General features: G+C 38.4%; 1 protein-coding gene across 2 annotated transcripts; it reads left to right on the forward strand.

Annotated features, from left to right (window-relative positions):
* The first annotated feature begins 8,870 nt into the window (after positions 1–8,870).
* Positions 8,871–13,016, forward strand: ptger4a (prostaglandin E receptor 4 (subtype EP4) a). Of its 2 annotated transcripts, XM_004547132.5 has the most exons (3): positions 8,871–9,703; positions 9,803–9,950; positions 10,294–13,016. In XM_004547132.5, exons 1-3 carry the CDS (start codon positions 9,171–9,173, stop codon positions 10,861–10,863), a joined length of 1,251 nt encoding a protein of 416 aa, XP_004547189.2. In that variant the 5' UTR covers positions 8,871–9,170; the 3' UTR covers positions 10,864–13,016. The 2 variants fall into 2 exon arrangements, with proteins under 2 accessions (XP_004547189.2, XP_004547188.2); XM_004547131.5 differs by having other exon boundaries at positions 8,871–9,950.
* The last annotated feature ends 290 nt before the right edge of the window (positions 13,017–13,306 follow it).

Genomic DNA, 13,306 nt, shown 5'->3' on the forward strand with positions numbered 1-13,306 from the left:
AAAGATGCAAGATAAGATGGGTTATTATTAAAGACTTCTCACTGAATCTCCAGAGAAAGATGTTTATTAATCTTTCGTTATTCATCAGGGTCACTCGCTTCATATTTAACACTTTAAAAAGATAAGTGAAAACAAATAATGTTTAATTCATCTGTCCATTTGTTTAGAGGGCATGCATGGCTTTTATGTGTCCTGACGCTGGCGCATTGTTCCTATATTAAACGAATAAATTAAGGTGATGTGCAACGGCAATTAGACATTGGATTTATCTGCTGTCTGATTTATTTGCCTGTTATTTTGACACCGTGAGCTGAAATATATGACCTTATAAGCCAATTAAAATGCAATCAAAATAATGTTTTGCTCTCAGCCATTAGCTACAGTTACATGGTAACTTTAAAATAATACTTTCTGACTTTGAACACCAGACTTTGACAGTGTGTAAGTTGGGTCTTAGTTAAACAACGCGAAATTTCCATCTCAGTAAGTAACAAGCAGGATTAAGCAAGTGACCAACGAAGCAGCAACCTTCAGCGCTGCAGTTACTCAAAATGAGACCGGCCTCTAAAGCAAGTCAGTTCCCATAGAGGCTCATGGTTAAATTCCCAGCTTCACAGTAGAAATAAGCACGTTTACAGCGTGTTACGACACACCTGTACAGGTAATACAGTTTTGTATAACCCACCTCTGCAAATCTATTCACTTGGCTTTAATTTGAATCATTAAGATGATAATTTTTTCCTAAAATTGCTTTGAGAGGATGGGAGTAGGGGATTTTTTTAATTGCTGCTTTAAGGCTTAAATTTATGCATAATTAAAGGCACCCTGCTCCAAGTGATGCGTGGGTGCCCTGTGATCTCGTCCAATGCTTGATTGTGTTTAATTTGTCCAACAAGTAGGCTGTTTTTAGGTTTTAAGACAGCTTTTCACTGCTCAAATTTTGCATCCTGTTTAACAGTCAGACAGGGTTAGGATGATACAACTTGCTAATCAAACTAGCTGCAGGATAGTGCTTACTTTAGTTCTTAACTTCTGATCTTTTGTGTAAACATGGTAACTTCCAGTTTCAAAAGAAGAAAGACCAATGGCTAAAGCAGTAAACAAAAGGCTTTAAGACCAGAGTTAATACAGTACTTTATTAAATTAATGCTTAACATTGAAATTTGAAAAGTCATGGATAACGGTAATTATATTTTTGCATAAAAATGCATAATTTCATGCTTGCACATAAAGGAGTAACCATTACAGAAAGATAAGCTGGTTGTAGCTGTTAACTGTGGTACCCATCTTTCATTAGGTGGTAATCTAGTATATTTGTTTGTAATGAATATGCTCTTGCACCTTTGTAAGTAGTCTCAAAATCCAGATTTGAATATCTGGATTTTTATTAAGCTGCTTGAATGGGAAATTTTTTATTTTAAATATCAGATGTAGCTGCACTTGAACTTATGTTTTCCTTTTATCTGCGTCTAAATTGTTGATGTTTGTGAAAATCGTCATGCGTCCTGTTCAAAGACACCAATGACATCAGTGCAACGGAAATGATCTAAGTTATTCAGCAATCACGTGACATGACAGGGTAAACACGAGTTGTGTCGTAAAATCATTACAATTACAAATTATAAACCAAATAAAGTCATATTCATTTCTCCACAATAGAGACAAATGATGAATACTTGTTATTTATAAGGACTGTTGTTGCTAGGTATTCCTGTGTCTGATCACAGGCGGCCAAAACATTTAATCAACAAAGCTTTTTAGAGTCACATTGACCAAGCAGAGGTGGATGAACCGCATCTGAGCGTTCAGTGATGACATGACTATTTGGCAAGATGTCTCACAGCTGTCCCACTGAACTGATAAGCATGAAGAAGCGCAGTGGCTACAGCCATGATGTTGAAGCAAAAATAGAAGCAGCGGGATGTTTTGATATGAATCAATCCTCAAATACTGGAAAGAAATCTCACGTGCTCCCACTTCCTGTGACAGGACCATGTGAGGATAGCTGGCAAAAGTTTTCAGCAAACGTTATTCAAAGCCAAATGAAAAAATAGAATAAAATTAGAAAAAATAAAATTGTGTGTGTGTGTGTGTGTGTGTGTGTGTGTATATATATATATATATATATATATATATATATATATATATATATATATATATATATAACATGTGTGTGTGTGTGTGTGTGTGTGTGTGTATGTTATGTAATATAATATAAGTATTATATATATAGATAGATAGATAGATATCTGAATGATTTGATAAAGCTGCTTCTTAATGGCGTAAGCATCAGTAATTTGAATGGAAGGTTTCCATTCAGTTACCTGCATTTCAAAGAAATGACACAGCAGGAGCTCACAAACAACATCCAGCATGTCCAAAACTAATTCGTAGACTCAGGGATTGGAATATAAATAAGCTAATTAAACGGCGTTCCTCATTTGTCTTGCTTTTGCCCTTTGGCTATAAGTTTGCTCCATCAGCAATACAGCTTCCTGCAGACTTTTTCCACTGTGCTCTAGTGGCCAAATATAGTCATCCGGTCATTTAAAGATTAGCAGAAAAAGTCCTTAATGTCTCTTTGGTTTGCTTTCCTTGCTAATGATTACCATCATAATGTCTTATGCGCAGCTTAAGAGAAGTAAGAGCTACAGTTTTTCCCAGGAATATCAATTGGCTGGATTAACGCTTCAACTTACCAGAATGTTGTTGTTTGACTGTTGCTACGATGAGTCACATCTACTTTGGAGAAAAACTTTCTGGAAGGAGAAGTGCTGTGTAACGTGTAAAACACAGACTCTTATTTGTCATTTTTATAAACTAGAGTGAGCCTCCTTCTCTGGTGTGGTGCGTACCAGCTGAGGAATAAATCACCCTATGAAGAGATATGTTCACTTTAGATGGATGTTTTAGTCTCGAATCTGACTGAAGGTCATGCTTGCAGGAACTGTGAATGAATATTTTTATAAGGTACACGTGATTAATTATGACAACTTCATCGACAGTCTAAACAAACTGGCAGAATCTGATCTAAAAAAACAAATCTTCAAAAAAAGGGACTTGTTTCTGTTTGCAAGTTGGCAATTCAGTGCCAGTTCAAACAGTTTACATGTGATTCTCTGCGCCGTGGCTTTGTTATGCTGAAGGAGATCGCATACGGATGTTATCTATAAATCAACCAGACCTCAAGATAAACACATCCTTGCTATTTCTAAACTTTACATTTAAAAACAAGCTGCAGGCAGAATGTCCTCAAGGACAACAATCCCGTCCACCTGGGCTTATTCCTGGAGATGCTGGGAATCTTTCGTCTGGTTTAAAGTAACTGTAAACTGCTCTGTTTAGAGCTACCAGGTCAGCCCCTTAAGCTCTGTGCTATTTGTTGATACATTATTGGGGGGAAAAATCATAAAGTAATTCAATAAGAGTTCCAGAACTTCAAGGCCAAATTGTCTGCCTAACCAAGACTGTAAAGCGGAGAGTAAACTGCAGTCTTATAACTGTTATTCTGCCCTCGGTTGCAACCCAAACACGTCTGATTCAGCAGAAAAGAATCGCAACGAACAGATCGTGAAATGATAAAATGTTTTTGAATGTTTAACACAAGCACTGCTGAGTCATAAGCATTAGTGCTGACTGTTTGTGGGTTTGTTTGGCTTTTTCATATATGGTTTTTGTACTCCTCCCTATGACATTGCTGTATGGTAAACAGATTAAAACAGTTCTCAGTTTAGGAACAAGTTGACTCAACTTTTAAATGACTAATTAGAAATCTGGGGAATTATTTTGTCAGAGAAACCCATTCTTACCTGCTGTTCTATTTAATTAGTGAGATTTCCACCCAGAGGTCAAGAAACAAGTTGATACAAAAAAAAAAGGTATGCAGTGGTTGTAGGTAGCCTGCAACCTGCAAAAAATATTGATTGAAGTTTAATTTCAAATATTCCCTGCAAGCATTTGTGTTAAATTCACAAACAGATCTGCAATTGTAGGAACAGTGTTTGGACATTTTGACACGTTAACTGCTCGTTATTCAAATTAATTTAACTCTTTTTGTGAAGACTTCTGTGATGCGTGAAAGTATTCCAAAATAATCAAAAATATTATACTTGAAGTTCATTTTCACTTCAGCAATAAATCCACTCAGTGTTTAAATAGTTTGGCAATTTGAGAAATAGGTTATGTCCCTTATTCATCGAGTTGGAATGAAATTAACAATACTCTCTGAAGCCCAGAGCTTAACGATGCACAAAGTCCAGACCTTGCCGCGTTTTTTGATGATTATCTTACAATAGCTCCCAGCTAAAGTTTTTTCATACAGATTTAACAACAAGAGATAACATGTTTAACATGAGCGAGCATTAAAAGGCTGCTGAATGGATTTAGTTACCTTTAGAAAGAGTAGCACAGAGTACTCTCTCACTCCAACTCAAACATAAACTTACAGCTGTTAGTTATGGCACATCTGAGAACCTGTCAAAACCTTTTCAAAATGGTGAACAAGCACATTATTACAAATTGCTGAGCTTTTCATGTGAGGCAGTGTGAGAGAGAGAGACAAAAGTGAGAGGTTACATATTTTTAAGCAAACATCTGCCTCTCCAAAGCTCTAGAGCAACATTTGTCAGTTATGAAACTGGTGGGCGTGTAGGCAGCTCATCCCTGCGTACAGGGAATTAAATAAGGAATGAAGACAGTTTTCTTTGACCCATCCCCCGAGCTATCAAATCTGTCTCTACCTGTCCTCAGCGATCATGCCGCTCTACGGGTAGCAGTCATAATCTTAGAGCCAGCCTAACAGTAAACCAAAACACAGGAGCATTGTTGCAAGGGAAATAATCCAGAGCAACGCCTACTGTAAATGCTGTAGCAAATACAGAGTGCCACACACCTGTAATAGCAGTTTTTCTTCTCTATAAATGACTGTTCTGGGAAACAAAACCATGGGAGAAAAATGTGCATTCCCTCACCCGTAAATTATAATACTTTGAGGACATAGGAATCTATAAATCCTTTCCACAACACAATGTAGTAATTGTTTGGCACAGGAATTAAAGCAAGAAGAAATGCTTTTGGGAAGTAGGGTTTTTTTTGTGTGTGATTTGCTTTCTTTAGACAGTACAGCTCACACAAAAACAAACTTACAAATAGAAAAGCCCATGCAAAAACCACATTGTGCAATGGTCTATCTACAATAACTATCTACAGAATTGTATTTAGAGGAAAATTGATTATTTCAGTAGTGTTGGTGGTTATTACTCTAAGTTACAGTGCAGCTATGCTGCAGGTTATCTGACTTCAATACACAAATCCAGGAAAAGCACATTCATGTGAAGCCTAATCTTTCCAATCTACTTACAGCACATTCGGATAGCCCTGAAACTAAACATAACTTCAGAGAAACAAACAACTGGAAGTTGTAGGGTATGAGTATGTTCACGCACACAGCTGTGTTTTCTGGTCGGGCTGACGTGTTAAGGCCAATTATGTAATACGGACTACATATGAATGCAATGCTAAAACAAACAAAAAAAAAAAACATTTTCAAGGCTGTAAAATGTCTGTAACTTTGACAGCAACAGATTGTGTTTTGATGGGGTCACTATAACAGGATGACGTCAGATAAGGGGACTCAAGGTCTCAAGAGTTCAACGTGTTCTGTCACAGTCTAGTTAAAAAGAAGCAGTAGCCAGAAGTTGTGGACTCTCCCCGTGTGTGTATGTGTGTGTGCTTTTTTTAAAGGCTTGCACATTCACAGTAATCTTTACTTATTAACTTAAAACAAAAACAAACACCTTCCATGCAGACAATTTGTCCGTGCTGGTTTTGCACAGGTGACAGGTAGCTCAGGGTTAAGCACAGCACAGGCGACAGTCCGGCTGCATCTACAAGTGCGCCTGCACACTGACTGACCCCACCCACCGAAGCTAAGTGGCAGAAACTGTTTGTTTGTCAACAGTCCTTTATAATCATTCCTTGCCCTCACATGCAGTGCTGGGAAAAGGTATTTTCCCGCCTTCTGGTTTTTTGCATATATGTCCTATTTACGTGTTTCAGATCATAGAACTAATTTCTGTATTAGACAAAGACAACCTGAGTACACCCAAAATGTGAAACTAAAAAATTTAGAAAGATTCGATTTATTAAACTTTGAAGTTTAAATAATTAAAACTACAGTAGCTAAAGTGACCTAGCCCCTTGTTAAATCATGGATTAACTGCTGTTAAAGAAATCTTTTGAAAAGCTGAGCTCAGTTTTTCTGGCCACGCCCAGGCCCAGATTACAGGCAGACTTGCTGTATCAGCAGTGTAGGTTAGTTGTCATTTACTTCAAGTTCAAGTGAACACCAGTGATTTCCAACACATTGTCCTGACTCAGGTTATGTAAGTGTATCATGGAAATACAGTGTTGAGGTCGGTACCTAAAAAAAGTAATGTATTACACATTACTTGTTCCTTTTCTTGAAAGTAATCCAGTAGCATTCTTAAAGTTGGGTGGATAAAGTGATTCATAACACTCTTTATGTGACTTTATCATTACTCTGCAAAATGAACTGAAAGGCTTTGTCACATAATTACCAGTTAAAAACATAAACCTTAGCTACAGTCCCACACACCACCACAAATCCCCATCTACAGGACACACATAGAACATAAAGCCAAAAACACAATGCAAAGATGAAAGAGATTTCAAAGCAATCGCTGCCATACCGACACTCTTCTACTTCGAGCCACTGAAGTTTTGAGTGCAGCACATTAGGATCAGTTGTAACTTATCGCACAATAGCAAATATACATAGAAAAATGTGTGACTGTAACACACACCCTTAGTAATTTAATCTAACAGTATTTTTGCTGACTGAATGGTACGACAATAACTAACTATGAGTAGCATGCGATTAGATGTGCATCTGACTAGTTTTTAAGTTGTTGCTATAAATACTCCAAAAATATATATACATTGTTGTGCTCACACTCATAGTAGGTATAAAAGATGAATGCTCGGCTTGGGGAATTCACGCTATGAAGCCTCAAGCCGAGCATTTTGCAGTAAAAATCCTCATATTAAAAAAAACTGATGTGACAAGTGAACTGTGAACCAAGGGGACTCTGCATGCTCATTGGCTGACGACTTCTGTTTGACAAATCATTAGCCAGTTAGCATACTCTAGAAAATTACTCTAATACCAACCATAATTTAACTTCACGTACTGTTCAGTATGACCTAAAATTAGCAACTCAGCTTATAAAGCCATCACAGAGTATTTACTGAGGTGACACGTGAAGGAGGCCGGGATTATTATCCCATAGATTTCTGTGCAGCTGATTGTTTGAAACCAAGACTCACCCCCTGCTGGCCATTAAGTAGAATGCTGGTAGAATCCTACATTCATCTACTGACAGTGATCAAACCTGTTTGATTTTTCCAGTACAGATGACAACATTTTGATTTTTCTGCTACCAAACTGGCCTACTGTTGCCATTTATGCCTACAGTATATAGTCAGCTAAATCAAAACATGTAGAATTCTTTTCCAAGATAAGGTAAGATAAAGATTCCTTTATTGCCGCTGTACATAGACATTGTACACTTCAGCTGGCATTTACTCGCCAGCTGAGGTTTGACATAGAAGCAGGTTGAAGGCTGAATTGCATGTGATTGTGGATTGTGTTCCAGTGTATCAAGTAGTAGTATTAAGTCACAGAAAACAAACATAAAAATTGCATAAATATTGGTTCTCCTAAACTGGAAGAACTTTCACAGATCGTGATGGACTCACAGACATTTTCATCTTGAGAAATGAAGAATCGGTTTGTGTGGCTCATCTGATAAATTTCAGAAACCCCGGAAACCCTTTGTAGACTGGTAAAACTTAGCTATGACTAACACTTTCCACTATTTATATGTATTATATATACCTGACGTTCTTAGACAACTAACTACCTCACTAATTCATCTCTACAGATTAACTACCATGTACATCTGCTGGTTTGTTTAAATGTCACTTTTGTTTTGATGTGTTTTGTGTTTTTTGACAATTATTGAAAGGAATTAAATAAAAAGAAGACTACTGCTCTCGCCTTACCATCGTGTTTATGTACTCCACAGTGAAAATGATGGGTGCTTGTTTTGCCTTTAATTGAAACAAAATGTGTTTGGCGGCTGAATTTTAAGTTACTAATAAACTGTTCTCATTAAAATATGATCATAGGAACAGAAAGTTTTGTTACAGCCTTATTCAAAGAGGCTGTTTGTTTGACATTTTATGACACTCTTATAAACATATGTGATCAGAATTAGACTGGAGACTAACTGATGTCACTGGAGCCTTTTCACATTTTGTTGATTTTTATCAGTACCTAAGGAACAAAAAGACCCTTGAACCAGTAAGCAAAATATGAAATGGTTGTAAGGAAGTCAGATTATCAAAGTATAACCTTTAGTTGAATTATTGTCTTATTTCCCATCACCTAATCTTGCGTGTTTTCATGTGAATCGTTTGGTTAATCTTTGCGATCAATCATTTCTCAAAGTAGAATCCACCCTAACAGATCAAAATGTAAGAAAAATATAGATTTTTTCCTTTTCTTCCTCCCTCCCTCTCTCTGTCCTGAAGTGGAAACTTTGAGAGCAAAAAACTACACTTTTATTTTTCAGACTCACTTTTGTTTTGTCCTTTTTCCCCTACCTAATAATGTTATACCATGGTGTAAAGAAATTGCTGTGAGTTGTGGTTAATCTCTGTGTTACAAAATGTGACCTTTTTCCTGAACTGCTGATTAGGGCTGTGAAGTAAAATGAAGGGGAGGGGCTGAGCCCAGCAAGACGCCAGAAGGCAGAGCCTCATTTCAATGAAGTCACTGGTGTTGCTTGCTTTATCTCTCTGGCGTGGTGAGTGAAATCTGCTTCTGTCTTGCACAGCTAGCTGAGGATCTGATAAGAAAGCACCACGGAGTTGTTGGTTACCACAGAGGCAGCATGCGGAGGATGCTTTGGGGGATTTTGTAAGTTTTTTAAAGGTTAGTTTTCAGATAAGAAAAAACTACTTTCTTATTTTGAAAATGCTGCCCAGGCTTCTTTCACTTGTAGGTAAGTTTCTTGCTCTGGACTGGAAATACAGGCGATAAAACGAGTTGCTTCACTTGTCTTGAAGTGCGTTTGGACTTCACAATGAATAATCAAACCACAGGGAGGACCATGGTCCCCACCATTCCGTCCATTATGTTCATTTTCGGGGTGGTTGGAAACCTCATCGCCATCGTGGTCCTTTGTAAATCTCGGAAAGAACAGAAAGAAACTACGTTTTACACGCTGGTGTGTGGCCTGGCGATCACGGACCTGCTTGGCACGCTGCTGGCCAGTCCGGTCACCATCGCCATTTATGTGAAAGGCGCGTGGCCCGGAGAGGACCCGCTGTGCCAGTACTTTGGATTCACCATGCTTTTCTTCTCGCTGGCAGGGCTCAGCATCATATGTGCCATGTCGGTAGAGAGATACATTGCTATAAACCATGCCTATTTCTACAACGACTACGTGGACCAAAAACTGGCGGGACTGACTCTAGTAGCGATCTACATCTCAAATGCTTTTTTCTGCGCCCTGCCAATTATGGGCTTTGGGCAGGTGAAGAAACAGTACCCACAAACGTGGTGTTTTTTAGAGTGGAGGAGCAACAAGACCAGCGATGCCGCCTACTCCTACATGTATGCTGGTTTCAGCTCTCTTCTTATTCTCTCCACTGTCATCTGTAATGTGTTGGTGTGTGTGGCTTTGATCCGGATGCATCGACGCTTTGTGCGTAGGATGTCGCTTGGCACCGATGTGGGACGCAGCGTGGACCCGCGAAGAAGAGCACGCAGCTTTGGTCGTCTGGCTGGTGCAGAGATTCAGATGGTTATTCTACTCATAGGCACATCGGTAGTAGTCCTCATCTGCTCTATACCACTTGTTGTAAGTTTAATTTTTTTTCGGTTGCATGTTACCATTACGCACGCTTTACGCATGGTTCTTTTTCACACAAAAATGTTTTTTAAGTGCAGAAAACTGTTTAGTTAGGTTAAAAAAAATGTGAAAAAGAATAACTTTTCCTTTTACCTTTTCAGCCACAACACTTACAGTCCAGATTAATCACACTTACTCAGCACAGCTGCTGTATGCAGGATTATGTAAAAGTGTAAAACAGTTTACATTAGAGGTGAACTGACTCTCTTCCCTTTCATGTTTATATTAGTGGCCTCTCAAACATACGCATCCATATCTTTTCATTCAGTCACTATTCTCCTCTCCCCTGCAGGCTCAGGTGTTTTTAAACCAGCTTTATAAGACTCCAGTGGAGGTGCGGCTGGACAAAAACCCTGATCTACGGGCAATACGTTTTGCCTCTTTTAACCCTATCTTTGACCCCTGGATCTACATCCTGCTCCGCAAGGCTGTTCTCATCAAGCTCATTGAGAAAATCAAGTGCCTGTTCTGTAAAATGGGAGCAAGGAGGCAACAGAGACAGGGAAACTTCCCCTGTATTGATGCCTATCAGCTCTCCTCTGTGATCTCTAACAGGGACTCTAACTCCTTGGTGTCTAGTGACCAACGAGATAGCAACAGCACCTGTCAAACCTTCCTCTACTATAAAGATAAAACTGAGATGTGCACTGAAAAATGTCCTAAGTCAAACAAACTCTCTGCTTCACAACCACCTTCAGCAAGAAATTCACAAGCTTCTTACTCATCCCAAGAGGGCAGCGCTGAGGATCAGACCAGAGACGAGACAAATGCAATCACAGATCATCCATCATCTCCATGCCCTAAAGATCCAGCACTTCAGGTCACGCTGAACACCGAGACAGTAAAGGAGAAATGCATCTGACCCAACCAGAGAAATACCGTTTTATTTCTCTACAACAGACCTTTTGAAGAACTCAAAAATGGAAGTAGCACATAAATAATAAGTAACTCTTCTATCTAGTAGAGCCCATGCAGTGGGAAAGAGATAAGTGCTGTGAGTGATATCGTCCCGTTGTTTGTTTCAGCACCCAGCAATCTCTGTGATGACTGACTGTGTGAGCAGATTTTGCCATTTTGCCTAAGAAAGATGTTATGGTAAATGGTCTGTATTTGTATAGCGCTTTATTTGGTCCTAACACAATCATATACCCATTCACACACATGGGTGTGTTAGCTGTGGGCACTGACAGAGGCGAGGCTGCCGGACACTGGCGCAACCAGGCCCTCTGACCACCACCAGTAGGCAACAGGTGAGGTGTCTTGCCCAAGGACACAACAACACAATGACCGAGACTGTCAGAGCCGGGGCTCGAACCGGCAACCTTCCGATTACAAGACAAACACCCAACTCTTGAGCCACGGTCGCCCCTATATATGTTCGCGCGATCGCCCCTATGTTAGACACATAACATTGATGAAAAAACTTATCATTCTCAATTTCATTTACTTTGTTCAACCATTGTGGAAACCTTTACTGTAAAGCTCTATTTACTGTCTCCAAACTGTGCTGACTACAAGCTTGTGGTCAGTGTAGTAAATGAAATAGTCCTGATTGTGCTTCTTGTGAGTAGTCACTATGAGTATTCACATAGTTATTGTTAGGACTGATTCATTTGGAAACTCTACTGTACAGTGAGTTTTGAAGGGCACAGTCATGTTAGCTCCATGACTAATGTAGAGTAGAGTTTATAAGGTTGTGAAAACAGACGTTTTTGTTCTATAGCCCGGAAAACACACAAAGATACTGTCTCAAATTATTAAAAAAACAAAACAAAACACAGCGAGGGCACAGAGGCTCTTGTTCCACAGTAGACTGGGAAATTTCTGCATAATTTCCACAGCTACAGAAAATGTTCTATAAATCAGTGGATAGATGCTGATTAATGAGATGCATTAAGCGGTCAGCTTGAGAAGAATCAAGTTCTAAATGAGCGATCTTGTGTAAAATATTTTTTTTGTGATATATAACTATTCTTCTCTAAGAGAAGGTCAAAATGAATAAATTCCAGGTCCAAAAGGATTACTCGTCCAAAAGACATATTTATGCGCAGTTATAAATTGTATCAGTCATGCAGTTTGATCAGTATTTACACTCACAAATTGTTGTCTTTCAACATCACTATCTATAAAGTCAGGACTCAAAATATCAAAGAACCTATTGAAAAATGTTTTGTATTAGTTAGGACTGAAGCTAAAGGTTAAGTTTAGGAGTAACACTTCTCTTTGAGTGTAATGTTTAAAGTGAGATGTTCAGTTTTGCAGGAAACCAAAGTTTTTGTTGTCAAAGACATGCTGTTTACAGTGAAACAAAATCAGGAAAAGTCTGATGATGCTGACATTTAAAAAGATGGTACCAGCACCTTTTTCCTCCTTGAAAATCACCAGATACCACCCAATATCAGATCTAATATGAATTATCCAAGATCACAAGTCTAGATTTAAATATTATTCTCAAGTTTCATGTGAGTATACAGCGTAATCCTCCTCTCTGTTGCATTTATAAGGCAAATTCTCCATTTTAATATTAAAAGTTAAACCTTCTGGTATTCTAACACTATACAGACTGAACTTTTGAACTACTGCTGGTTTGAAGTTTTTCACTCAGATTTTCTTTTTGTCTGAGTTTGAACATGAACATTGTAAACATTGTACAGTGAGGGCAAAAGTTAGGGATTGACATACTAGTTGAAAACTTTTAATTTATTTTGAGTCATTAAATTATGCACTTTATGCTCAGTTGTGGTTCATATTGTATTGCAGAGTGAAATTTGTGTACATGCATATACTGTATGAGCTTTGAATTTATTTGCTGTGGTAATATATTATATCTGTAAATATGACTTGATGTACAAGAAAAAAACTGAGTGGAAATGACTGAGAACTCCTGTCTGATAAGAAATATATATGTCTACATTTATGATGCAGTTGTAAATGAACACTAACTGTTTCAGAGCAAACATCGCCTTTGACATGTTGTCATATTTTATTACCATAAAGCAGAACTGCTTAATACGAGCTTTCTTTCTCACAGTCACATTTTCCTTGTTTATATTTAGTGAGACCATCTCATGACCCCCATTAATTCAGACAAATGACCCTGAGAAAAGCGTGCTACCACTTTCCCGACGTTTATAGATAAATAAACACAAATGTGATTATTGCTAGTCTACAACAATCTTACTGAATCTTGATTGTGTGAAAGACACACACACACACACACACACACACACACACACACACACACACACACACACACACACACACACACACACACACACAATAAGAGGAAATCAGAGGTCTTTGCT

This window comes from Maylandia zebra, linkage group LG12 (genome assembly GCF_041146795.1).
Source record: "Maylandia zebra isolate NMK-2024a linkage group LG12, Mzebra_GT3a, whole genome shotgun sequence".
Taxonomy (NCBI): Eukaryota; Metazoa; Chordata; class Actinopteri; order Cichliformes; family Cichlidae; genus Maylandia; species Maylandia zebra.